Source organism: Piliocolobus tephrosceles, chromosome 1 (genome assembly GCF_002776525.5).
Source record: "Piliocolobus tephrosceles isolate RC106 chromosome 1, ASM277652v3, whole genome shotgun sequence".
NCBI classification, from domain to species: domain Eukaryota; kingdom Metazoa; phylum Chordata; class Mammalia; order Primates; family Cercopithecidae; genus Piliocolobus; species Piliocolobus tephrosceles.
The window spans coordinates 180,178,303-180,204,507 of record NC_045434.1 but is presented as its reverse complement, the minus strand read 5'-3'; the positions used below and the strand labels follow the sequence as shown (position 1 = coordinate 180,204,507).

The 26,205-nt window shown below is 38.7% G+C and overlaps 1 protein-coding gene across 4 annotated transcripts in view; it reads right to left on the bottom strand.

Moving 5' to 3' along the window:
• Positions 1–325: 325 nt before the first annotated feature.
• FOXJ3 (forkhead box J3) overlaps positions 326–26,205 on the bottom strand; it is a 153,759-nt gene continuing 127,879 nt past the window's right edge. For 2 of the 4 annotated variants that reach the window (XM_023221313.2, XM_023221314.3), the window contains 7 exons: positions 23,129–23,257; positions 18,318–18,492; positions 14,766–15,182; positions 12,772–12,873; positions 12,212–12,403; positions 5,565–5,672; positions 3,114–3,613 (listed from right to left, as the gene is read on the bottom strand). In XM_023221313.2, coding sequence (XP_023077081.2) covers positions 3,498–3,613; positions 5,565–5,672; positions 12,212–12,403; positions 12,772–12,873; positions 14,766–15,182; positions 18,318–18,492; positions 23,129–23,257 — 1,239 coding nt within the window. In that variant the 3' untranslated portion in view covers positions 3,114–3,497. Of the gene's footprint in view, positions 3,614–5,564; positions 5,673–12,211; positions 12,404–12,771; positions 12,874–14,765; positions 15,183–18,317; positions 18,493–23,128; positions 23,258–26,205 lie in introns of all 4 variants that reach the window. The other 2 variants (XM_023221311.2, XM_023221315.2) reach the window with 2 other exon arrangements.

The following is a 26,205-nucleotide window of genomic DNA, read 5'->3' as shown; positions in this document are numbered from 1 at the left end:
TATGCTTTATGTCCCATGTGCTGTTCTAAATGTTTAAATGTACTAATTTATGTAAATCCCACTACAACTCTGGGAGGCAGATACTATCCTCATTGTACTGGCACTGCAAATAAGGAAAATGAAGCCCAGGGAAATCCAGTGACTTCCCCAAGTTCATGGAGCTAATGAGATGCTCACTAAATGGCAGCAATTACTGTTCTCAGGTAGTAATGCAAGGGACACAATCTCAGTGACCCCAAGGACTCTAGAGTCCTGGCTGTGGGGTTTCTGCACCTGGACTAGCTCCATTCTCACTTCTTCAATTACAGCAAACGACGGAGACCAGTGTTGTAAATAGAGTTAACATAATATATTTATTTTAAGTGCCATTCATGCATATCAGTTCTGGCAGCAACAATCCTAATGACACTTGGAATATTTCTTTACAGCACTAAACAGTTACAAAGAATGGTTGCCGTTCATCATAGAGGCAAAATATGAAATCGTGCAATAGCAAAACTGTAGAAACATTAAAACACTGTCCAACAGCAGTACAGAGAGCAGGTTGTATCTGCACAAAAAGCCAATGCATTTTCATCACATATATACAATATAGATATGTACACATCACCCTCTAAATGAACAATATCAAAATACTCTATTCCATTTGAAATTATCCCCGGATTGATTCCCTCCCACTTCAAAGGACATCTGAGAGACATGTATTTACAAGAACACACATGAATACATTTACATTTCAAAAACTGCCACAAATGCCAGTCGGATTATTCTCCTGGACAGAGTACCCCCATTTGTTTACATGCATTTAATGTTCTTTCCCCCTATAGTCTTCAGTCAATTTAAGCCCAAGACAGAACTTGTTCTGCATTAGCAACTACTATGCGAAATGGCCACTAGAGGGACTCTCTGCACCTCACCAGGTAACCCTGTCTGTGGCCAGGGCCCACAGAAAACGCCTGTCCTGGGCTCCTAGACCACCTGGATCACAGGAGAGTGGGATGGGTCTGGGTGAAGGCTTTGCCTCCATGGCCATTCTTGGTAAGTTTAAATTCTCATAAAAATATTGATCACTGCAAATCAGTAAATGATTGCCAAATGGGAAATTCGCTTCACACAATTTATAAAATCATCATCAGTGGTTCTACTCAAATCACTCAGTATGATACTGCATTCCAATATCCAAATTGTTTAAAGTGCACATTGCTACCCAAGCAATTAAAACAGTTTCAAAACAGCTATTTTGGTGTCTAGAAAACAAGTGACTTAAGCAAACCATTGAAAATCACCCCCTCTTTTTTCAAGCATTTACTCTGCAGGCTGCCATCTCATCTTGCCTCTGATCCTTCTAAGAGGGGCAAGTTGGCTGCCTTTCCAGAATCCTCTGATTTTTGTTGATCCAAGGGGCTGGAACTGAGCTTCCTTTTTCATGCCAAGTAGGGTCCAAACAACAGAGAAACATAAAGCTCTTCCTTTCTCCCCAACCTCACCAGCCCTTACCATGGCTGGCTTCCCAGTGATTCATTCAAGGCAACACTTCATTAAAACACACGCGCGCGCGCACAGGCACACTCTCTCACACACAGCACACATACACAGAAACAAAAGATGTTTCTTTAGTTCAAGTAGAGATTACTCAACCATAGAATCACCAAGGCTAATTAAAGTGATTTAGCATGGCTGCTAAGACCAGAGATGCTAAAAAGCAACCTGTGAGCAGTTACTACTCTTTGACTTGATGGAATATTTTTCCCCATTAGAACTGACACTTTCTTTTGGTCTAAGGAATCAATTAAAAATCTATTCATCCAAAAAAAAACCCCTCATTTCTTCTAGTTTTATCATAAAACTAAGATAATCAGTCCATGCAAACTGTGATATGACATGAAACAAAACAAACCACCACCACTAAAAAAACCATTAAGAGGTGGGCTGCATTTCAAAGAAAGGGACCAAATGTCATGCATACACAGACACACAGGACAACAGAAACAGCAGGCTACATAATATCTACATTAAACACTGAAGCAAATAAAATTGTAAGTGGCTCTATCCTCCTTTCAAGACAACCTAGAAGATGAGTGGGGAAACTTGCTTTAGAAACACTGCCCTGCTATTGTTGCCCAAATGGAATCTGATTCAAATTCCAGAAAAATCCGATTTAACTAATAAGTCTGAATTAGCAAGAATGCCAAGACAGAGAAATCTATTCACATGGTAAAAGGAGTGATGATAGAGAATGACACAATGTCTGAGTGTCTTGTCTGTAAATTCTTATCAAGAAAAGTAATTCTGGGCTGGCCGCAGTGGCTCACACCTGTAATCCCAGCACTCTGGGATGCTGAGGCAGGCAGACTGCCTGAGCTCAGGAGTTTGCGACCAGTCCGGGCAACATGGTGAAACCCCATTTCTACTAAAATACAAAAAATTAGCTAGGCATGGCGGTGTGCACCTGTACTCCCAGCTGCTCGGGAGGCTGAGGCAGGAGAATTGCTTGAACCCAGGAGGCGGAGGTTGCAGTGAGCCGAGATCGCGCCACTGCACTCCAGCCTGGGCAACAGGGTGAGATTCCACCTCAAAAAAAAAAAAAAAGTAATTCTGTGCTTTCAGACACATTTTTCCTTAATGAACCCAACAGGAGCCGAGCATTCACAGAAGACAGCAATAAATATTAAAATAACACTTCTGAATAATAAATACATAGATGAATGTGGAAGCACTGATGTGTTTAAAGAGCCAAGCAATGCCCAACTTCTTACCAAACAAATTTTAGAGCTGTTATAACATAGATTTTGAAAAGCAGACATAAAATACTCTATGATCCCCCAAGCATCAAAACCAATTTGGTCAGTTCTTCATGCTGCTCAGGAGCAACATGCCCCTATGGATTATTGGAGAGTCTCAAATCCTGGGTTCCTTGACTTAGTAGGTAGAACTCATTACCCACATTTCTAAAAAAGATTAAATAAGGGGAACTGGCTTTGGAAAAAATCTATTTCCTTTCAGTTTCCTACATCAGTTAAAAGCATCCTGCAGAAAATAGCCTAACAAGGAATAAAAACTGACAATAACTTTCCTTTCAAGACATAATAACCCAATTAGAAAAAACTGAAGCCTTTCAGTAATTTTTGTACATATATTTACACATATGTATCTTTATATAAACTGCTTGCAGCAAAATAGGCTCCGTCTGAAAAATCAGTCTGGCACTTGTGGTTAACATCAAACTGACACAAATACACAAAAAGCCGTCCAAATCACACAACAGTTAGGAGCTACATAGGGCAGCTGGCAGGGAGACAAACATGTAGTACTTGTTCGGGTCAGATAAAAGCAGTAAGTTATCCAGCTAAAATCCTTCTGATTGTCTTCAAAAGTAATTTTGATAACATTGGTAAAGTGATTAGGAAGTTTGTTTTCTCAACTGGATTCTCTTAAAACCTTTCCCTTCACTGCACAGAAAGGTAACGTTAGGGTCTGGTGTCTTGCAGAAACAAGCCCTACACAATTGAATCCCAATCAAAGTCATCCTGGATGTCATCTGGAGGGAGGGAGCGCCGCATCTGGAAGGCTTGGGAAGGCATCATGTGCTGCTGGTTCATGGCTCTGTGATGGCCTGGAAGGAAAGAGGCAATATTAGCAGCGACTTGGGTAGAGAAGAAAGTAAGAAATAAACTAACCCCTAACTTCCTATATGTGTACTTCCTATATGCCAGGTATACATTATCTCACTAATACAACCATAAGCCTTCAAAAAGTGGCTCTTATGATCCTCATTTTATAGGTAAGAGGATAGTATTGGTTTAAGAGGATGAGTAAATTACCCAGTCACACAACCACTAGGGGGCAAAGATAGGATCTGAGGTCAGTTCACTTGACCCACACTCCTTCCGTTATACCAGGCTGCAGTAAGGAAGACACAAGAAAAGTGCCAATGTAGCCACTGCTCTTAGTCTGTTTTGCTCCAATACGTTGTTTCAGTAACGTGAATTGGCTCCCATGAGAATGGTAAACAGGATAATGATGGCACTGCATCAATGATGTCATACTGAATTTTCCCCAGCAAGCTAATTTCTGTGCCACCAAGTAACATCAAGTGAACACAGAGAACATCAACAAGGGAACACAGGAAGCCAGGAGGAACCACAGTTGAGTACAGAATGCCCACCTTCCCATCCTCCTCTTGCACCGGTTTGGCTATGTGCTGTTACTGTATCTTGACAGACCCCCTTCTAAACCAGCTGGTTTTTAAAAGTAAAGGTTGATATTTACTTGTAGAATTCTTTCTTTTATTACAAATTATACATATCCTTTTAACTTTTGTGGAAGTTTAACTGGATTATTTTTCTAGTACTCTGATTACAAAATTTCAAGTAGTCTGCTACTCATTTTTCTCATATGCCCTGAAATATTTTCTTGTACAATTATTTAATGCTAAGGTTTTCAGTATATCACAATATAGGCGAAATGCCTTCACTGAAAAAAAACCTCTAAGTTCCTCAATGTGGGTCAGGCACTAATTTACACAATTCTCATTTAATCCTAACAACTCGAGGACCTAGGTAGTGTTATTAGCCCCCTGTACAAACAGGGAAGCTGGGGTAGGAGGGTTAGGTAGCTTGCCTAACATCACACAGCCATTAAGTGGCAAAGCATGAAGATTTAAACACAAACACTCTGGCTCCAGAGTCTTATCCACCTTATGGTGCTACTTACAATTTACTAGTATGCACTCGCAACAGTAACATTTCTTCCCCCTTCAGCAAAGGACATATCACTTGGTCCCAACTCCTTCCTCACTGCTGTCTACCACACAGTTCTTCAAGGTTTTAATTCTACCCTCAACCCCATTACCTTTATGTCTTTTCCTCAAAGAGCCTAAGTAAAGGATTGTGTGGTATGTTGAGAAAAACAATGGACTCTGAATCCAGACACTGGGGCTTGAGTCTTGGTCTGGCCACTCACTAAACTGGGTGGCCTGGGCAAGGCATTTCTCCTTCGGAGCCTCCATTATTCTAAGGGATCCTTAAGACACTTTCCAGCTCTAACAATGTACCGTATTCCCCTGGCTAAATGAAACGTATCCTGCATTCAAGAACCCAGCGGGAAAAGTTTATGAACCAGTTAACTCCTAAAATTTACCTTCTCTACGAGGTACTTCCCTGGAAACTACAGCTGTGGGAACTCCATTAGAATGAATGAAGCAGAATCTACAGGAGCTAATAAAGTAGTTTCCTAAAACCTGCTAAAGTCCTGTCAAGCACCCTCAACTGTGACCCCAGGACTTCTTAGAGAGGCAAGACAATAAATAACTAGAGTAAGTAGAATCATTGCATCTTGGGCTAAAAAAGGACTTCAGGTCCTACAGTCTAAACACCAACTGATGCTTGAATCCCTTCGTTAGCACTAGTGCCAAGTGGCTGTCCAGACATTGTCCCCTAGCCCCTCTTAACAGGGGGTTCTCTCCTTGAAGCCGCCTCATTCACCACTGGGAAAGCTAACACTTCTCAGTATTAAACTCTGGGTAATAAATCACACACACACACACACACTCAGACACACATTACCTGCCATCGTTGTTCCTGGAGTGCTGAGTGCCTGTGGGATATGAGGATAACCAGGGGGTGGCATCACTGAAGGAGGGAGATTTTGCCTAGAATCTATGTACAAATTTCCTAATCAGATTAAAAGCAGAAAGAGGGAAAATATGTTACCACAAATAAAACAAATGGAGTACTAAAATCTTAACAGAATTGTTACCCTGAAAGTAAACTAAGCAGGTAAAGTGAGGAAAAAAGAGGAAGAAAATATTACTCCTTTTAGATGCTATAACTGTGGTCTTGGCCTTTTGAACAGGGTGCCAGGCTGGGTGTGAACACACTGGAACTAATGCTGGCACTGCCACTAACTGTAGGCTGGTAGGCAAGTTATGTCTATTATTGTTCCTGTCACATACCTCATTACAATTCAAAAGTATTTTTGTATCCTTCATCTGACCCTCCCACTAAGCCCCAAAGGAGGGCAAGACAGGGATTGTTATACCTATTTTACAGATGAGGCAATTGAAACTCAGAAAGGCTAACTTGACTTGCCCAAAGACACGTTAGTTTGACAGTGCTAGGACTAGAATTCAGATCTCCTAACTCATGGACTCTTTTTTTTTGAGACAGTGTCTCACTCTGTCACCCAGGCTGGAGTGCAGTGGCGTAATCTCACCTCACTGCAACTTCTGCCTCCCGGGTTCGAGCAATTCTCCTCCCTCAGTCTCCCAAGTAGCTGGGATTACAGGCATGCACTACCATGCCTGGCTAATTTTTGTATTTTTAGTAGAGATGGGGTTTCACCATGTTGGCCAGGCTGATCTTGAACTTCTGACCTCAAGTGATCCACCTGTCTCGGCCTCCCAAAGTGCTGGGATTACAGGCATGAGCCACAGCACCCAGACACTCATGGACTCTTTCTACATCACCACCTATTCGCTATTTCCCTGATGTTCTCACCCTTGAAGCAGGTCTAACCATGTGTGCCCTTGTGCCTGGGAAGCACAAAGTAACAGTAAAGATCTGCACATGGTAAAAGAACTACATCAAGCAATGATGATTAAAAACGTATTATTCTGAGCAAGGCATGGTGGCTCAGGCTTGTAATCCCAGCACTTTGGGAGGCAGAGGTGGGCAGATCACCTGAGGTCAGGAGTTCGACATCAGACTGGCCAACATGGCAAAACCCTGTCTCTACTAAAAATACAAAGAATTAGCTGGGCGTGGTGGCATGCGCCTGTAGTCCCAGCTACTCGGGAGGCTGAGGGAGGAGAGTAGCTTGAACCTGGGAGATGGACATTACAGTGAGCCGAGATAGTGCTACTACACTCCAGCCTGGATAACAGAGTGAGTCTCTGTCAAAAGAGAGGGGAGTGGGGAGGGGAGTATTATTCCGGAGTGTGAGGATGGGGACCATCGATCTCATTCAAATTTTATTTCAGAAAGTTCTTAATATATTTTCATTAACAGGAGACATCAAGTGTTAACACCTCCAAAATGTCAACTACGTTACATTATAATACAAAAGAGAGAGAGAACAAACATGACCCCTCTCCCAATAACTCATGAGGAATGATTATAAAAGTGGTTCACATTGTAAGAAACATCTGGAATTCTGGAAAAGCTACTTCCCTAAGGTTATTTAGTATTTCATGTAAATTACACTTGAATTCTAGTAATGCTGTAATGAAATTAAAAAACAATAATCATTTTCCCAGAGGAAACTAAAAAGAGTGGAAAAAATCTTCCACTTCTATTAAGGTAAGGCATTCTGTATTTGGCTGCTCACAAGTCTTTACCCTCCAGTGGAAAGCCAGACTATCCAGGCTTGAGATGGCCTCAGAGATAATCTAATCTGACCTTACCTCTGTCCATGTAGATAGGGAAACAGGAACAGAGGAAATGAGAGAGAACCAGGACCAGAATCCAACACTTCTGACCCCTGTCCCTGCCTCCCATGATAACATGCCTTTCATCAGTGAAGTTTATAGTCAGAACTGAGCTCTTCGATTGACTGACCATACTGATGATTTAGAAAGAAAAAAGAGGAGAAACATTCTACTAAACTACAGCTCCAATACTGGTGCAAGTGACGCGGGATGGAATCCTGTCTCCAAATGCTGATTGGTCTTCACATGCACGGCTAGTGTACTTTCTAAAGACTGCACCAAGCTGGACGGGCCACACCACTCAGAGTAATATGGTCACTCATACAGCTACAACTTCCCTGTCTCTGTCCTTCAAAACCTTAGCTCTCATTCTACACATCTTTCGAGTTCATGTCATAATGAAAATTAAAACTGATTTTTATTGGGAATTAATCTTTTATCACTTCTCTTTTATGGTTTCATAATTCTTAACTTAAAGGCAGAGGGGAGTAAGAATTACAGGATTGTGACAATAAACAAACATCTACATAAAACAGTCTTAACTTTCTGAAATTCCATCATATTTGTAACACTTTTATTTTCATACAGAAATTCCCATTAATTCTCATTTCTTCCCATATTCTCACAATATAGAGTCTGAATGAGTGTACGCCTGAATTTTCTACGTAATAAATTAACTTCCAATGCAGTTTCCAAACATTTCAGGCACTGCTCGAGGTACTATGGATATAACAATGAAAAAACACAACTCTGCTTTTCGGGAGTATATTCTTGGGCATGTTGGGTAGGGCCAAACAAAGTAAATTAAATAGTATGTAACATGCTACGGAAAAAAAGCAGAGAGAGAGAACAAGGAGTGCTGAGTAGTGGTGCCATTTAAATAGGATGACCAAGGAAGGCATCCCCTGAGCAGGTGTTTTTTTGAGGGAAAAAAGAGAACAAGATGAGAAAATGAGTCATGTGTCTATCTTAGGGAAGACCACTCTGAACAAGAGGGAAGAGCAAGTACAAAGGCCCTGGTTAGGTAGAGTGTGCTACCTAGTGTGTTCAAAGAACACCAGGGAGACCTGCAGTGTTGGAGCACAGGGGTGGAGGGGAGAAGGCAGGAGACAAGATCAGAAATAATGGGTGATCAGATTGTATAGGCCATAGTAACAACATTGGTCTTTACTGAGAAAGATGGAGGGTTCTGAGCAGAAAACAGACATGACATGATCTGACCTGTCTTGCAAAATCCCACTTAACCTACAAAGTCCAGCTTAAATGTGTTGTCTTCTAGGAAAATTTTCATCTTTCCAAGAGAAGTATGTACCCCTTTCTCTGAATTCTTACTGCACTTATACCCTATGGAGAAGTATAGCCCTCAACATACTGTATTTCTTTTTTTTTTTTTCTTTTCTTGGCTCACTGCAAGCTCTGCCTCTCGGATTCACGCCATTCTCCTGCCTCGGCCTCCCAAGTAGCTGGGACTACAGACACCCACCACCATGCCCGGCTAATTTTTTAAATATTTTTTTAGAAGAGACGGGGTTTCACCATGTTAGCCAGGATGGTCTCTATCTCCTGACCTCATGATCCACCTGCTTCGGCCTCCCTAAGAGGCCCCCCTAACATATTGTATTTCTTGATGGACCTGTCTCAACCATTAGGTTGTGAACTCTTTGAGACAAAAGCTACTACAGGGGTCATGTCTTTATTCTCAGTGCCCAATACCCAGCTAGACACAGAAAAGGTGTCTAGTAGGTACTCAATGACTGCATCCCTACCTATATTTAATGATCTTTAAGCAAAACATCAAATTACAATAGTACAGCCAGAAGATATAAACAAATTATAACCACAGGTAAAAATATTTAGGAAAAGATGTCATAGACTGTGTTCTATAACATCCTTCTCCCCTTCTCCCTTCCACACTAGCACACTACACCACCAATTTCTGGAGTCTATAGGAAGCTCAAGGAGGTGTTCACCAAAAGAGGGTCCCTGAAAACAGGAATAACAGGAAAGGTTTAAGGAAATGGAGAGACTATATTCTGGGACTCAAGACCTACACCTAAATGAATTTTACAACTTTGGGCAAGTCACTTTCTCCCCCTGGATCAAAATGTCCTTATCTGTTAAAGGGATAAAATCAGCAGCTCTCTGGAAGTCTCCTCTTGACTATACTTCTAAGAAATTACGACAAAGAATTATTGGGGTGTAGAGATGAGGGAAGTGAAAGATCTGAATGGATGTGATATACAGGGATGTAAGGAAGAGAAAAAAGGAATGATAGAAAGACACTTAAAACAAGAGGAAGCAGGCTGGACATGTAAAAAAAAAAATCTGAATATTTGTGAACAGATATCAGCAGGCATGAAGTGATGAATACTTGGAGCACCATAACTGATGAGAGAACAACTTGTCAGAGGCCAACACAGCTTGGCAGGCATGAGTCAGAAGGAAGATACAAAAGGGGAGTGAGAGTAGAAAGAACTGAATAAACACTGAAGAAAAACTATAGTTTTTCTACCTTTGACAGGCTGTGACTAGGGTAGGACTGAGAATCACAAAGGTGTCACTGGGACCCTAGAGAGGAGGAGGGCCATGACAAAAGAGACGACAGAAAAAATTAGCAGAATCACAGAACACCAGAACAAATAACCAAGGTCAAGGCTCAAGAAGAGATGACTACAGAAGTCTAGGAACAAAGGGCTTTAGGAAAATAACTCAGGATCTCAGCCTAGAGAGAATCCAGGAGTGCCTGGGTACTCTCTGACAGAGGACAGCAGCAGATAAACAGTGTTTTTTCCATGACAAAACTACCAAGTTCCAAGACCAAAAGGTACATATAGACCTTTCTTACAGACTTAGGGCACAAAACTGAAATTCAACAACGTGGGAGCTACTGGCTAACATGTACACTGGCTTTTGAGATTGCCGCCTTCTTCTTCTTCTTCTTTGGAGATGAAGTCTCCCTCTGTTGCCCAGGCTGGAGTGCAGTGGCATGATCTCGGCTCACCACAACCTCCGCCTCCCAGGTAGCTGGGATTACAGGCACGTGCCACCACGCCTGGTTAATTTTTGTATTTTCAGTAGAGACGGGGTTTCACCATGTTGGCCAGGCTGGTCTCAAACTCTTGACTTCAGGTGATCAGCCTGCCTCAGCCTCCCAAAGGGCTGGGATTGCAGGCATGAGCCACCACGCCTGGCCGAGACTGCCTTCTTCTAAGACTGACCCACAACTTCTTCTACTTGTCCTGCCTGAGGCAACAATCTATGAGCAGCACAGGTACTTACCTCCAAACACACAAGACTAGTGATATATATACGTAAGCTATATAATTTCACTTAGTACTTTTTGAGGCTGACTGAAATGGTTAGAGGTAGAGTTAGCAAAGAAGTGAACATCATGACAGCACTTAGAAGCAACAATTTTGGATGAATACAGAAAGAAAATAGGAAAGGAGAAAAAAGGGACAAAAAACAGAGGGAGGTGGTACACCTGGTCTAAGAACTTAAAGCAAGCTGAAAAAATGAAAGTGATATATCCTGAAAGGGACAAAGTATGGGCTTAGAACCCATGACAGAAACAAAGAAGACATGCTGTCCATCTGCAAGAAAATATTTTAAAAAATGAAATGGAAGAAGGGCACATAAGTGAGGATACCTGAATTATAGAGATCTTGATGCTTAAAAATGAATATATATCAGAAAGATACCAAAAAGAACTAATAAAAGGAGAGAGAGACAAAGAAGCTAAGAAGTTATCAAAAACTAAATTCTCTCTGGCACAGAGAGAAATCAGTCAGGGGACTGAATGAGGCCCTTGTGTGGATATAATTCACTGAATGAATAGGTCACCAGAATCAAAAAGTGACTGAAAGTTTCAGGCAGGGTAAGCTATTCAAAATAGCTTAGGAAAAGCTATTCAAGATGGAAGAAGAAAAGATAATAGATTTCCACTACATCAAAGGATATAGAAATAAAGATTTCATGAAAAGAAAGACATAGACTGATAAGCTTGAGTTGAATAAACTCAAACCATGGGTGGACAAAAGATGTGAAATAAGATAGAATAATGGTTAAAGGAAGCCACTCAGGATAGAGAAGAGAGAGCTTGTTGGCATAAAATGTAAAATCAATATAACATACAGAAAAGAAATAAACTTGATGATAAGTGAAGGTAAGGAATTAAAATGAAGAAAGAAGTAACTTGGATATGAAATTCCTATAGAAAAATGTGGGCAGTGCAATCAAGAGTAGAAGACATGGCTGCAAGGGTAAAGAATAAAAGAAGAAAGCGAGATTTAAAAAATACATAGGAAAGATTTTGGGTCTAAAGTAAAACATCAGTGAGACTATTTTCCATTATGTCCACTCTTCAAACACTTTGAATTGTTGAATTTTAACATTCTTAAGAGATACACAAGACATGCTGATTTCCACTGCAGATCTGTACAGATTTAAATTAATATAATTTCATAATTATGTCATATAAAAACATAAGTTATCTCTAATATATTTAATTCTTGTTTGATAACCTATAAAAGGTTAATGACAACAGTTAACTGTAAATAATAAAGCAATCATATAAATCACAACAGAAGAACACAGTCTCTTTACCTCAATTTTTCTAAGATATACCCTACATATAAATTATTTGCTTTCATTCATTTCTTATAAATAAAAATTTGTAAACAGATCACTGTCACCATTAGCAGCAAACCAAGTTGGTTAAGACAGTTACTACATTTCGTATGAATGAGAAAATGAGAAAAATCAAGAAGATAACTAATCCCATACCTGTTCCAATGTGTTGGGAAGGTTTTGTTGGATGCATGGCACCATGACAAACATTTTGCTGAACATTACTCTGTGAATGAATAAGGCCAGTTTGTGTAAAGAACTGATTAAGAGAAGAACAGAGATCGGCAAACTGAACTTGATCTAAAGACCAGTTCTTGAGATCTGCCTGTCTCATACTCTCCATCAGACCTATGAGGAAAGCATTAAAAATACGTTAGCACAGTTATGCAATAAACATTGCAAGGAAAATAGCAAGACACAATTTTTCAGCCCTCAAAATTTCCACTCACTCCATTTTATGGCAGTGATTTGCCCATGCAATGAAGAATGATCTTTTTAAGTTATTCAAAGCCCAATTATTTTAAATGTGGCCAAATTTCTTTCAGAACTTGTCTGTGACCCTCTGCTATATCAACTGGCCAAAATCATTATGAATTTTACCAACTGCGAAAGAAATGCTACATAAGATGTTTATTTCTACTACAAAGTAAGTTATAATCTAGCAGAGAAACAGATCATGTGTATTTGGTTATATGTCAGAAAGAACCAACACTCACCTTGAAACTGTGAAAGGTCTACATCTGACCAATTAACACTGCTGGCAATTCGACAGCTTTCTTTTAGCATATCAAGTGTCGCATACCAATCATTTGAAACACCTATAAAAGTAATATTGACAACAGTCTAACTCCTGGATGGTGAAAGGGTGTAAGGGAAAACGATGAGCTGGCCCTATTCCTGAAATTGGCTGATTCTTGTCCAGTCTTAAAGGGGATTTGTACTCATTATATCATGTGTTGGGCAATCTGCACTGTGAGACAGGCAGAAAGGTATTATTTCTCTCCATTTTACAAATAAAAGAAACTGAACCAGAGAGGTGACATAACTTAGCAAGGTTATCATGATGAATCTAAGACTTGAACCCAGGTCTTCTAACCTCCAGTCTGGCAGCTTCCAAACTGCCACATCATCTAGTAATATCAAACCTGAGACTGCTCTTTACATTACAGTACCAATAAATGAACAGGTGGGAAATGTCATGCAAATCTGTATTTTCCCCTATATAAAGTTCATTTTCCTGTCTTGCTATGACCTTAAAAGAACTTAGAGAAGCAGGTTCTCATTTAGAGGCAATACACAGTACAATTTAATGCAATGACTTAAGGCAGGTGGATCAGATCATAAGTAAGAGTAAATGCTTCTTCCAAGGCAATCTTAGGAGAAAAAAATTTAACACAGTCCCCCTGCCAACTCAGTGAAGGAAGAGGAGTGAGATCTCTGTAAGAAATGCTATGAATCCACGTCAGGGCATTTCTAGTTAGAAATGGTATCCTCTGGTATGACATCAGAAGAGTTTAAGACTCCATAATCTGTATGTCAGCAAACCAGTCATTAGTCAGAGGCCATGCAGCAAGAGTTACCCTCAATGAGACAGCAGTGCTGAATAGAGGAAGAAAATTCTCCATTCAGTGACTGCTCTCAAGCTACTCTGTTTCTAGGATCATCCCTGGATGGATGAAGATAAAGACCAATAAAAAGGGTTGGTTGGTTTGCTTTTGCTACATCAAGGCATCTCTTGGCTATATCAACTACTGGCTACTTGATTACAAAATTCTGCCAATTATGGATTTTTACAATAAACTAGAGACAACATGACCCTGCCATGAAGCAAGTCATAATTTAGGAAGAAATTTGTTGCAGGGTGGGAAGGGATTAAACTAATACCCAAATGAGCCACGAACATGCAAGTCTACCAGACTCAGATCCTTTAGTTCAAGAAGAACTTCATGGATAAGGAAACCAAAGTTCAAAGGAATTATACGATTTAAGTCACTTAGTAATACAACAGCCAAAGCAGTACTAGAATCCTGATCTCCTGAGGTAAACGCAACTCTTTGGTAGTCAAAAGGTCAGGGTAGGAAAAAAGTTAACTGAAATGAAATTATGACCAGGAACCAGGGCACTTGCCATGACTAATTTGTTGTTGTGGGTAAGAGGAAGAGGAGGCTCCTTTAATAAATACTGACTTGGCAAATGAAAATAAAGCAAACTCTGCAGAGAGTGGGTGAGCAAACCCTACCCACTTAGTAAATGTCTGCTAATTTTAGTTCTTTTAGAATAACTGGTGTTATAAGCTTTGAAGTCAGACATGTCAGAATACAAACCCCAGTTCTACCACTTACCACAGTATGATCTTAAGCAAATTACTTAAAATTCTTTTAGTTGCATTTTCCTATATATAAAATGTGGTCATCTATACTTGATTTGGGAGGATAATGTAAGATAATGTATCTAAATTACAAACAACAGTTAAAATCAAAACCTGCAAGGGTTGCTGAGTTTGCCTATGTTGCCACAATAAATTTTAATCAAGAAAATCGCCAGGTCAGTCTATGAATTAAATGTTACAACTATAGGATTATAGCAAGGAAACACAAAAGGAAACAGATGAAAAGAGGTTTTGGTAGCAAATACTACATGAGCTCCAAATAACAAAGGACAGATCCTAATTCACAGTTAGCCAAACACAAGCCAGGAGACAAAAACTTACCAGAATTACAGGACACCTGTTGTGGGGGTGGGGGTGCCTGATGTGTTAACGTCTGATGCTGATGGTTCGGATGGTGCTGTATGTGTTGATGTGGAGAGGGATGCTGGGGGTGAGGAGACTGGAGCTGGCTGTGTTGCTGTGGGTGTGGTGCTGGGTGCGGGGAACGCTGCGAATGCTGTGGTAAACCATGAGGTCGATGGGGAGGATGTGGAGATGGCTGTGTGTGCATCTGGGGGTGAGAGAGTGAGACCTGTGCAACCGAATTACTGCCCGTGGTGTTGAGGCCACTGCCATGACTGTTGGACAGGCTGCTTTGGTTGCTGTGTGGGTGAGTGCTCACTGTACTGCTGGGAGAGTGCTGATAGGAACATGAAGTGTGGGACTGCTGGGAAGATTCAGAAGGGATGTTCATCAAACCTAAAAACAGTCAGAGAGAGCAAGATCATTTAAGGTCAGATTTCAGCTGTATTTTACGACAAACGTTTGTAAAATTATTAACATAAAAGCATATGATGCCAGGGAGCTACACTGGTTCAATTTAACAAGTGCTAATGCAACATCCACTACAAACTAGGCTCTGTGGTTATTGAGAAGAAATATAATTCCCCACCCTTGAGCGGAAGAGAAAGACAAGATTATGACCAACAATATAAGTACTAAAACTAAAGTATACAGAGGATTATGAAAACTGCTCCTTGTCTGTTCAACTAGGAGGAGGCTCAATATATAGAAAAGCCTTTGTTTTAAAGACAGTGCCTGAATTGAGTCTTGAAAGATAAGTAAATGTTAGGGGAAAAGTGGGAAAGGTGTTGGGGTCACACTCAGGATGGTTCTCTGTAGGCATAAAGACCAAGGCTTTGATAGAAGATCGCACAATCTAACTAAAACCCGATTGGCTAACAGTTTAAAACTTTTCCAAACAGGTAAAAGTAATGGAAAGACAAAGGAAAAGAAGATGTTGTTTATGCCAAATAGGGAAGGGGCATAGGCTGCGAGCTGGAATGTACCTGTGAGCACGTCCAGCACAAATATTTTGGTTAAGGTACAAGGATATAGAATGTACTAGGTGCCTGTGAGCATGTTTAACAGCTACATAGGATAGGGCCCAACAAAGAGTTATTAGCATAAAGTAAGGAGGCTTAAAGGAAGTTAGTTTTTAAAAGAAACTATTATTTCTAACACTTACGATTTATTCTTTAACAAGAAGGGAAACTTTTGAAGAGGAACTTTTTACTTTCTACATAGTGAAGGTATAAGCTGCAGGATGAGCTCTATAAATGTTAGCTGCCATGATGATGATTAAGCCAAAAGTGCTTAATATTAAGGATAATTTTTGTTTGGTCTGCAAGTAGTTAGATAATCTTACTGCAACATTTGGTTCTATGTAACTAGACTATTTTCAAATCCCAAAGCGTGGCCCATGCAATGTTATGCTGAACCAAACATAAAAATAATTTTATTGAATTAAAAAAAAATACAAGATATCAATCAATAAAATAACCAAGTTTTAAAAAGATAAAATTATTCTCATATTTGTAATTAGTAGTAAAACTGTGTTTGAGTACACTGCAAGATAATCTTAAAAGCTACCAAGTTTTACAGGCAGAAGAGTTAATAAAAGTTCTTGCCTGGGCCCTAGAAAATAGTCACATATAAGGAATCTACAGGGTTATTATTGTAGGATCAAAAAAAGCAGTAATTTAACAATTTTTAATAAAATCCTAGCATTTTACAAGGGAACCAAGGTCTGATGTGTATCAACATTTTCAATCTCAAAATTGTTTTTAAATAAAAGAAAGCAAAATATCTCTCCAGAAGCCCAATATATAAAACTGATAAGTATACTAAAGTTGTTTTTTTGAAGCTGGGGAAGGAAGCTTACTAGGTCTACCTCTGCATCTGCACACTTCTCCTCCGGCAGTCCCAAAGATCTTTACAAAAGCCAAGGCCTCTGAAGAAAACAATCTGAAAATCACTGATCTAATCCAATCCTCTTTATTGTACAAATGGGGACACTAAGGTCCAGTTGACTTAATGGCAGAACCTGGACTAGAACCAGAATTCCCATCGATGCTTTTTTTTTTTTTTTTTAAATAGTGTGATGGAATGGAATTATGGGCTTCAGAAATTGTCATCATTGTTATTTCAAAGCCCTTATTTTTCTATTATGAATACCAAAGCTGGATTTGCTTAGCAAACTCTTCTATTAGTTCTTTTTATACTTTAATAGATAAAAAACTTAAAAGTTGAGAAAACATATGAATCTTAAACTCAAATGCTAACCAGAAAAAGCCATTTCACATACACATGATCAGTATTCATCAATATAAATAACAGTATATAACATTAACATTAACTGAAAGTAAGTATTAACATGCAAACAGTATAAAGACAAGGATTTCTGTTCATTTTTGTTCACTGCTGTGAACATATAAACTTTCTGGATTGGGGTGCTACAGTTTCAATGTATGTATCCCTACAAAATTCACATGTTGGAACTTAAACCCGCAGGTGATGGTAAGAAGTGGGACCTTGAGGAGGTAATGAGGGATTGGGCCTTGCAAAAGGGATGGAGAGAACTAGCTACTTTTTGCCCTTCCATGTCATCTGCCACATGAGGACACAGTACTCAGCTCCATGTGAGAATACTGCTAAAAGGCACCATTTACGATGAACAAGCCCTCGCCAGACACCAAATCTGTTGGTTCCTTAATCTTGAACTTCCCAACCTCCCAAACTGTGAGAAATACATTTCTGTTGTTTATAAATTACCCATTCTAAGGTATTTTGACACAGCAGCAGGAAAGGAATAAAACATGGGGTATAAATAGTTAATGTGCCAAACAATTAATTAGGAAATGCTTCAACAGTAGAGTTCCCAACAATTTCTGACTAGTCATCTTTGGGGAAAAGATGTGACATTTTTACCCTCTGATTAAAATTAAACCAGCAGTTAATGGGACGAGAATACATTATAGCAAGAATCTAGCATTTGGTTGAGATATAATAGTGCGTCTTAACTAAAGTCACTTTTAATATTAAAATCTGACTTACGTATATTGTGTAAAACAATGACCCAAAGTTTACTAGTAGCTGATGTATTCACTTGTAAGTGCCACACTCAAAATCACAAATTTGGTGCTACCACATTCCGATAGTTATTTTTTTGCTAATACCAGTCAGACCAAAAGCAAGGCACGTCTATTCTTATGGTGCAACATTCACCACTCAAACACTTCATATGCCAGATACCACTAATTAATTATAGTGGTGATTCCCATATGGTATAGATGCAGTGTCAGAATTCTTTAACACAGTGCTCCTGGATGACACTAGTAAACAAGTAGGCATGCAACATAAAATTTACCTGCCATTTTTGTGCTATGATATAAACAGAACACACTAAAGGCACAAAGGGCAAAATATAATTATCCAATTCTTATTGTGATGATAATATTCTAAGATTAAGAGTATAACAGCTGCCATGTGAAATAATTTAAAAACCTTTTTCCAATAAAACTTTGTCATAAAAAAGGATTTAAGAAAACTCACCTTGTTGACTAAGTGACTGCTCAAAAACTGACTTATAAAGGCTCCGAAATGAGGCACTAAGATCTTCAAAATTATATTCTGAGAAAAGTAGTTGCTTGTCTCTTTCTGGAAGGTTGTACTGTGGTTGCTGCTGAGGAGTTAATGATTGAGAGACTGATTCTGGATGGCTTGTCACCTAACATTAAAAGAAAACACAACTAATTCAGCCTCTCATTACAATTGGCTTGTTATATAAAATATATAACTGAAAACAGTGCCAACACTGGAATTCAAAGCAAATAACTCTTCTGTCTTAGGCTTTCCCATCCTCTATTAAAGCATAATGGACAGAAAGCAAAACAGTTAAACTGAATCTTGAAGAACTGTAGAAATCTGCCGGGCGCGGTGGCTCAAGCCTGTAATCCCAGCACTTTGGGAGGCTGAGACGGGCGGATCACGAGGTCAGGAGTTCGAGACCATCCTGGTCTACACGGTGAAACCCCGTCTCTACTAAAAATACAAAAAACTAGCCGGGCGAGGTGGCGGGTGCCTGTAGTCCCAGCTACTCGGGAGGCTGAGGCAGGAGAATGGCGTGAACCCCGGAGGCGGAGCTTGCAGTGAGCTGAGATCTGGCCACTGCACTCCAGCCCGGGCGACAGAGCAAGACTCTGTCTCAAAAAAAAAAAAAAAAAAAAAAAGAAATCTAACCCAACCTCCATATTTCACAGAAGGAAAAGAATTCAAAGTTAAATAACTTGCCTTAGATTATATAAGTAAGTGATGAGTTAGGCCTAGAATCCTTCTAGGCTTTCTGTAGAATCTTCAATCATGATTTCTACAGAAGCTATTTTATCTCAAACTCCATTAAACTATAAAACTACTAACATTTCTTTCATTTATTCAATTATTTTTTAGTATACAAACCCAAATACTGTGAGAACTATGAGTTAGATGTATGGCTCTGCCCAAAGCAACAAGGAGCTTAAATATGCCTAACTCTTCATCTCCAGGGAAAACTTATCTTTAAAAGCAGAAAAACTAGAAATAAAATCAATAAAAGATAATCATCTATATTTCTTAAAGACTATGTACTATATGAAAAGGTGGTAAACTACCATTTGTTTAGTGTTTTGAAAAATTAATGTATGAACACTGACTAGAAACTTACGTAGCCATTAAAAATAATGCTCATAAGGAGTCTGCAATAACATGGAAAAATACGAATTTTTACATAAGAAAACGGCTCCGCCACTGGCACCCTAGTGTCCTTACACATCTCCACACAAACAATGTAGGCAAGGCTCCATGGCAGGATGACCTAAGCCTTGGTGGAACACGCTGAGATTATCCTGGACCAAGTGGTTTTATTTATTAAAATTCTCATCTGCCCTCATATCTTGCAGGAGATGGCCACAGGGCAGTTACTCATCCACCTTTCTATTTTGCAAGAGGTTGCCAAGAAACAGTTTCTCATCTGCCTCCCTGGCTGAGTGAGGCATGGGACTTTCTGCCTTACTCCCTTAGGGTACAGCTGCAGGTTATAAAACTGCTTAGCTGCACTATGGAATTTGTTCCTCTATTACAGAGTGAGCTACTACTCGAGTAGTCTGTCATCTAGTACTGTCATGTGGGATGTAGGGAGCTGACACCATGCTAACCTGGTTTATACTGTCTGTATAAGTAATAAAACTATCTCAATCCATGTGGGCTCATTGTGGCCTTACAGGATCAAACTATATTGCACTGTTGCTTAGGGAATGCTCGACTATTTGACACCTTATTGTTGAAAGAAAACAGCAGGGACGGGCGTGGTGGCTCAACGCCTATAATCCCAGCACTTTAAGAGGCCCAAGGCGAGCAGATCACCTGAAGTCAGAAGTTTGAGACCAGCCTGGCCAACATGGTGAAACCCTGTCTCAACTAAAAATACAAAAAGTAGCTAGGTGTGGTGGCTCACGCCTGTAATCCCAGGAACTTGAGAGGTTGAGGCAAGAGAATTGCCTGAACCTGAGAGGCAGAGGTTGTCGTGAGCTGAGATCACGCCATTGCACTCCAGCCTGGCCAACACAGCGAGACTCCATCTCAAAAACAACAAAAAAAGCAGTCTACAAAGTCTCGCTTTAAACAGGGCAGTTTAACCCTGTTACATTTATTGGCATAACGAACATGTTAGTTCTTACTTCTGTCATCTAGTTCTATACATGCTTTTTAAATTTGTCCTTTTATAATGCTTTGTGATACTGGACTGTGTTCTTTGCATTCTTTTGGTCAAGGTTTTTTACACTTAAATTACTTCAAAAAGCAACTTAAAATCATTATATCTTTGCTGAGTTTGCTTCAATGTTCCAACTATTGTTTTATAACTTGACTTTGTCATTATTATTTAATTAATTTAATCAATCTTGATCACGGGTAAATAATTTTTTTCAGGAAAGATACATGAAAACAAGGGCAGGATACTTTCTAATCTCTGCATATCAAAGAAAGTCTTTCTCTTGCCTTCACATATGAATTAAAATTTGGGCATAAACTCATTCTCTCAAAACTCTGCATACAATGCTCCATTATCTTCTGGCATTTAGCAGTATCAAAGAGAAGCCTGAGGCCAGGCATGGTGGCTCATGCCTGTAATCCTAGCACTTTGGGAAGCCAACAGGGCAGGAGGATTGCTTAAGCCAGGAGTTCGAGACCAGCTTGGCCCACTTAGCAAGACCCTGTATCTAAAAAGAGAGAGAAAAAGAGAAGGGGAGGTCTGATTTGTGTTTCTTTATATATAAACTTACTTATTCTGTCAGAGTATTTATACGGGTAACCACTTATGAAATTTTAAAATTTGCCATAATGTATCTAGATACAGCAGTCCTTTGGTATCTGCGAGGGATTGGGTACAGGAACCCCAACCCACTAGAACACAAAATCTGCACATGCTCAAGTCCCTTATACAAAATGTTATAATATTTGCATATAACCTATCCTCCCATATACTTTAAATCATCTCTAGATGATTAATACCTAATATAATCCAAAGTTATTAAACTATATTTTTTTCCTTAAAAAAAAAAAAAAAAAAATAGTCTCGTTCTATCGCCCAGGCTGGATTGGAGTGACATGATTACTCCTGGGTTCAAGTGATCCTCCCTTCTCAGCCTCCTAAGGTGCATGCCACAGTGCCTGGCTATTTCACTTTTTAAAGAACGCTAACGAGACAACGAGCATTTCTTTTTATTTTATTTTATTATTATTTTTTTTTTGAGACAGAGTCTCGCTCTGTCGCCCAGGCTGGAGTGCAGTGGCCGGATCTCAGCTCACTGCAAGCTCCGTCTCCCGGGTTCACGCCATTCTCCTGCCTCAGCCTCCTGAGCAGCTGGGACTACAGGCGCCCGCCACCTCGCCCCGCTAATTTTTTTTATTTTTTAGTAGAGACGGGGTTTCACCGTGTTAGCCAGGATGGTCTAGATCTCCTGACCTCATGATCCGCCCGTCTCAGCCTCCCAAAGTGCTGGGATTACAGGCTTGAGCCACCGCGCCCAGCCTATTGCACTTTTTAAAGACGGGGTCTCACTATGTTGGCCAGGCTGATATCAAACTCCTGGTCTCAAGCAATCCTCTTGCCTCAGCCTCCAAAAGTACTGGGATTACAGGTATGAGCTAACTCATTCCAGCATATATTTTTTATTGCTGTACTTTTTTTTTGTTTTTAATTGTATTTTGTTGTTCAAATATTTTCAATCCAAAGTTTGGTTAAATCTGTAGATGTGGAACCTACAGATATGGAGGGCTGACTGTATAGGTTTTTTCCCATTAATTTCTTCTAGAACTCAGTATCCCTTTAAATCTCTATTTCTTCTGAAAACCGCTTCTATAACAACTTTTTCTTCTGCAGGGACAACTACAATTCTCAGTTCTCCACATTTATTGTCTTCTTTTACATAATTTTTATTCCATTTTCTTTCTTCTCCATTGTGGGATATTTTTTTCCACAGGGCAATAATAATTTTGCAGAGGCAACTTTCTTTTTTCCTACATTCAATGTGAATTTTAATTCTGCTATATTTTTCTTTCCCTTGCGTTATTTTCTTTCGGGTCTCTCCCTTTATATCTTTGTCCCGTGTAAGTTTTTTCCTATTTACTCATCCTGGAACAACAGGGAGTGATCTGGTAAGATCAAGTTTATGCTGACAAACAATGTGGTGTGTAGCTCTTGGGCTGTGTTATCTGCTCACTGAGGAAGACAGTTGCCAGGTAGTTTGAAAAGAATAATAGATACCCTAAGAGTCATGTTCTTGTAATAGGTAACAAATTAGCATAGAAGCAAGAGTACTCACACACAGGTCCCTTTATAGCATGGCTTTTTGCCCCCTGGATCCAAACTGAAAACACATGAGTAGTTAACAATTGAGTACCAGGCCACCCTAACCTCTGGGATTTACAGAATTCCCTTCTCAGATCTACAGCTGGAAACCATGTTGACACACATATCCTCTAAGCTCTTTTTCTAAGAAGTATAGCATATCACCAACTATCGCTCTACTAGCCTAAAGTGCAATTTTTTTCCTGTTCCAATGGCTTTTCTCTTGGACACAGGACAGAATAAAGTAGACCAAAATCTGTTAACACTGCACAACCATTTTTTAAAAATCGAATATGGTACCAAATTAAAACACTAACAAGTTACAATCTCCTCTAATTAAGTTTTATCTACTTACAAAGTTAATAAATTTATTAGTGAGAAAAACATACCTTCATTTTTAAATTTGCATTTCAATTATGTTTGGTTTAGTTTTAAGTACTAAATGAATAACTATTAACATGTTAACTTCATCAAGACTTACCGGTGTATAACTATGCACACTTCCAACACTGTTCAAATTAACAGATGCCAAACTCTGGTCTGAGAGACTGTTGTTAAGGCTACTGCGTGGGCTATCACTACCATCCTGATCAGTGTTATACAATGTTACCTAAAATGAAAAAAGAAAAATGACAACTGAATATAAGGAGTACTTCTTAAGCAATTCTGCAAAAATACAACTGAGCAGGCATATGGCAAGAAGAAATCTCAGTGGCCTTTCCCTAGGTGCTCACCCCAATTCCATGCCCCATATGGCTAAGTTCACTTTCATCATAAAATAATTTTCTCAATACTCAAACTAAAGGACATGTCTTTTAGAGGTATAGAAATTCAATTTATAGCATAATTTACCAGGTATAATTAGCCCATAAACATTTAATAAATGTTTATTAAATGTTTAATAAAAGAGAAATATAATAGATTTTTAATCTATTAAATATTTCTATAATGCATACATTTTTGCTCAGGCTTTAAGCAAAATTACTGTTCTATCAGAATCTTAGAAATCAAAAAGAAGCATATACAAAAAAGTTTTTTTTTTTTTTTTAAATCACAGGCCTCACAGCATTTTTAATACTGAAGATTGGAAACAATTGTTCAACACATTCATAAAATCATAAATACATGATCTAACTTTAAAAAAATAATGTTAATATATACATTAGATATGAAGAACTGTCAAACTGTTGTTAATGGCTTTCTGGAAGGGGCTGAGGATTCCTGAAAACTTTTACATTTGTGTATATTTTTACAGTGCTTGAGTTTGTCTATAAGCATTATAATTTTTAATTTAGAAATAAACAAAAAAAGGTATTTTTGGAATAGAAAACTAGCCTATTTGCAGTTAGCCAAGATCACACCACTGCACTCCAGCCTGGTGACAGAGCAAGACTCTGTCTCAAAAAAAAACACAAAGTAAATATAAAGGAAAAAACAAATAATACATATTATCATGAATAAGAGTTCTGACCTCATGGACTCTCTACAAAGGTCTCAGTTACCCAGGTATCCAGAGACCACACTTTGAGAACTACTGATACGCTGTATGACCAGCACTCTAGAAGCTCATGTACTCTTCCAGTCATGACGCAAGTCAGTCATTATCCATCCTGCATCTCCTGTCCCAGGTAACCACTTCTATCACTACTGATTGGTTTTCCTATTTTTTGAACTAAGTATAAATGGAATCACATAGTGTATATCCTTTTTTAAAGGCCTTGTTTTCTATTGCATTAATATCTACTCTTAATCTTTATTATATTTCCTTCTTTCCTTTTTAAAATTCATTTTTTTCATGCAATAGAGCTTTATTGTTTTATCATTTATATATTTGGAAGCATAAATCCTCCATGTTTTATCCTTTTCTTCAATATTTTCTTTTCTTTTTTGGAGATGGAGTCTTGCTTTGTCGCCTAGGCTGGAGTACAATGGTGCGATCTCGGCTCACTGCAACCTCTGTCTCCCGGGTTCACGTGATTGTCCTGCCTCAGCCTCCCAAGTAGTTGGGATTACAGGTGCGCGCCACCATGCCTGGCTAATTTTTGTTATTTTTAGTAGAGACAGGGTTTCACTATGTTGGTCATGCTGGTCTCAAACTCCTGACTTCATGATCCACCCCCACCTCAGCCTCCCAAAGTGCTGGGATTACAGGCGTGAGCCACCACATCCAGCCTTCAATAGTTTCTTTAGCTACCTTTAGTCATTTGGATTCTCATTTTTGTTTTACTATCAGCTTATTTTCTACCCATCGCCTCTCTTCCCACAAAAAACATCTGGACTGGAATCACATTAAATTTGTATAGCAACTTTGGAAAAACTGACTTCTTTACAATAGTCTTCTGCATGAAAATTATATTACCTATTTATTTATATCGTTTTCTTTCAGTAATTTTTAGTGTTCTGTGTAGAGTTCATCTTTCATTTAAGCCAAGATATTTGATGTTTCTGAATGCTAATGTAAGTGTTATCTTTCACATTTTATTTTCAAACTATCTGTGGCTAGAAGGCAGAAATAAAATTGATTTCTGAAGAGAATTCGCTAAATTCACTTATTAATTTTAAGGCTTTATCCATAGATTTTTTTCAATTTTCTGTGATCATCAGTGGCAACTCTGTCTTTCAAAACTTTATGCTTTTTATTTCTTGTTTGTAACTTCTAATTGGCAAGGACCTCCAACACAATGTCAAATAAAAGTGCTGACAGCAAACATCTTTCTCTTCTTCCATACCTCAAAGAGAAAGTGTTCAGTATTTCACCATTTAATATAGCATTTGCTATATGCTTTGTAGATATTCTTTATCACATTGAAAAAAATTTCCACCTATTTACAGCTTTCTAAGGGTTTTATTAAGTCATGACCTCTGAGTATGCCTTTGTAATATTCCGCATAAAATGTGGAGTATACATGTAGCATTTCTAACTACAAACACAACAACAACAGCAATAGATTTCCTAGTGCTAGACGTAGCCTGCATTTCTAGAATACAACTGTGTGATGTTCTTTTTTTATGTATTGCTGGATTAAATTAGACAACATTTTGTTTAAGATTTTAACACCTATGCTCATGAGACTGGCTGAAGATTTCCTTTCTTCTAAAATTTTTTTCAGGTTTTGCTACTTAGGCTATGATGGTTTCATAATATAAATTGGGACATGTTACCTCTTTTTAAAAATTCTCTTGAAGTGTTTATATAAGATCAATGTTATTTTTTCATTACATAATTATAAGAATTCCTTGAAGCTTGCTGGGCCTGAAGTCTTCTATAAACAAATATTTTTAATTATGGGTTTAATATATACAAAAGTATTAACGTTTTCTATTTATTCTTGTGCCAGTTTTGATAAGTCATTTTTTACAATTTTGTCTATTTCATCTAAAATTTCAACTTTATTTACGTAAGATGTTCATATCTATCCATTATCTTTTTAATTCTGTAGAATCCACATAGCTCCTTTTTTTCATTCCAGGTATTAGCAAATTGTATTTCTCTTTCATCAACTTTAATAGTACCTTTCTGTTGTTTCATTTTGAAAGCTTTTTATTGCGATATCTCCA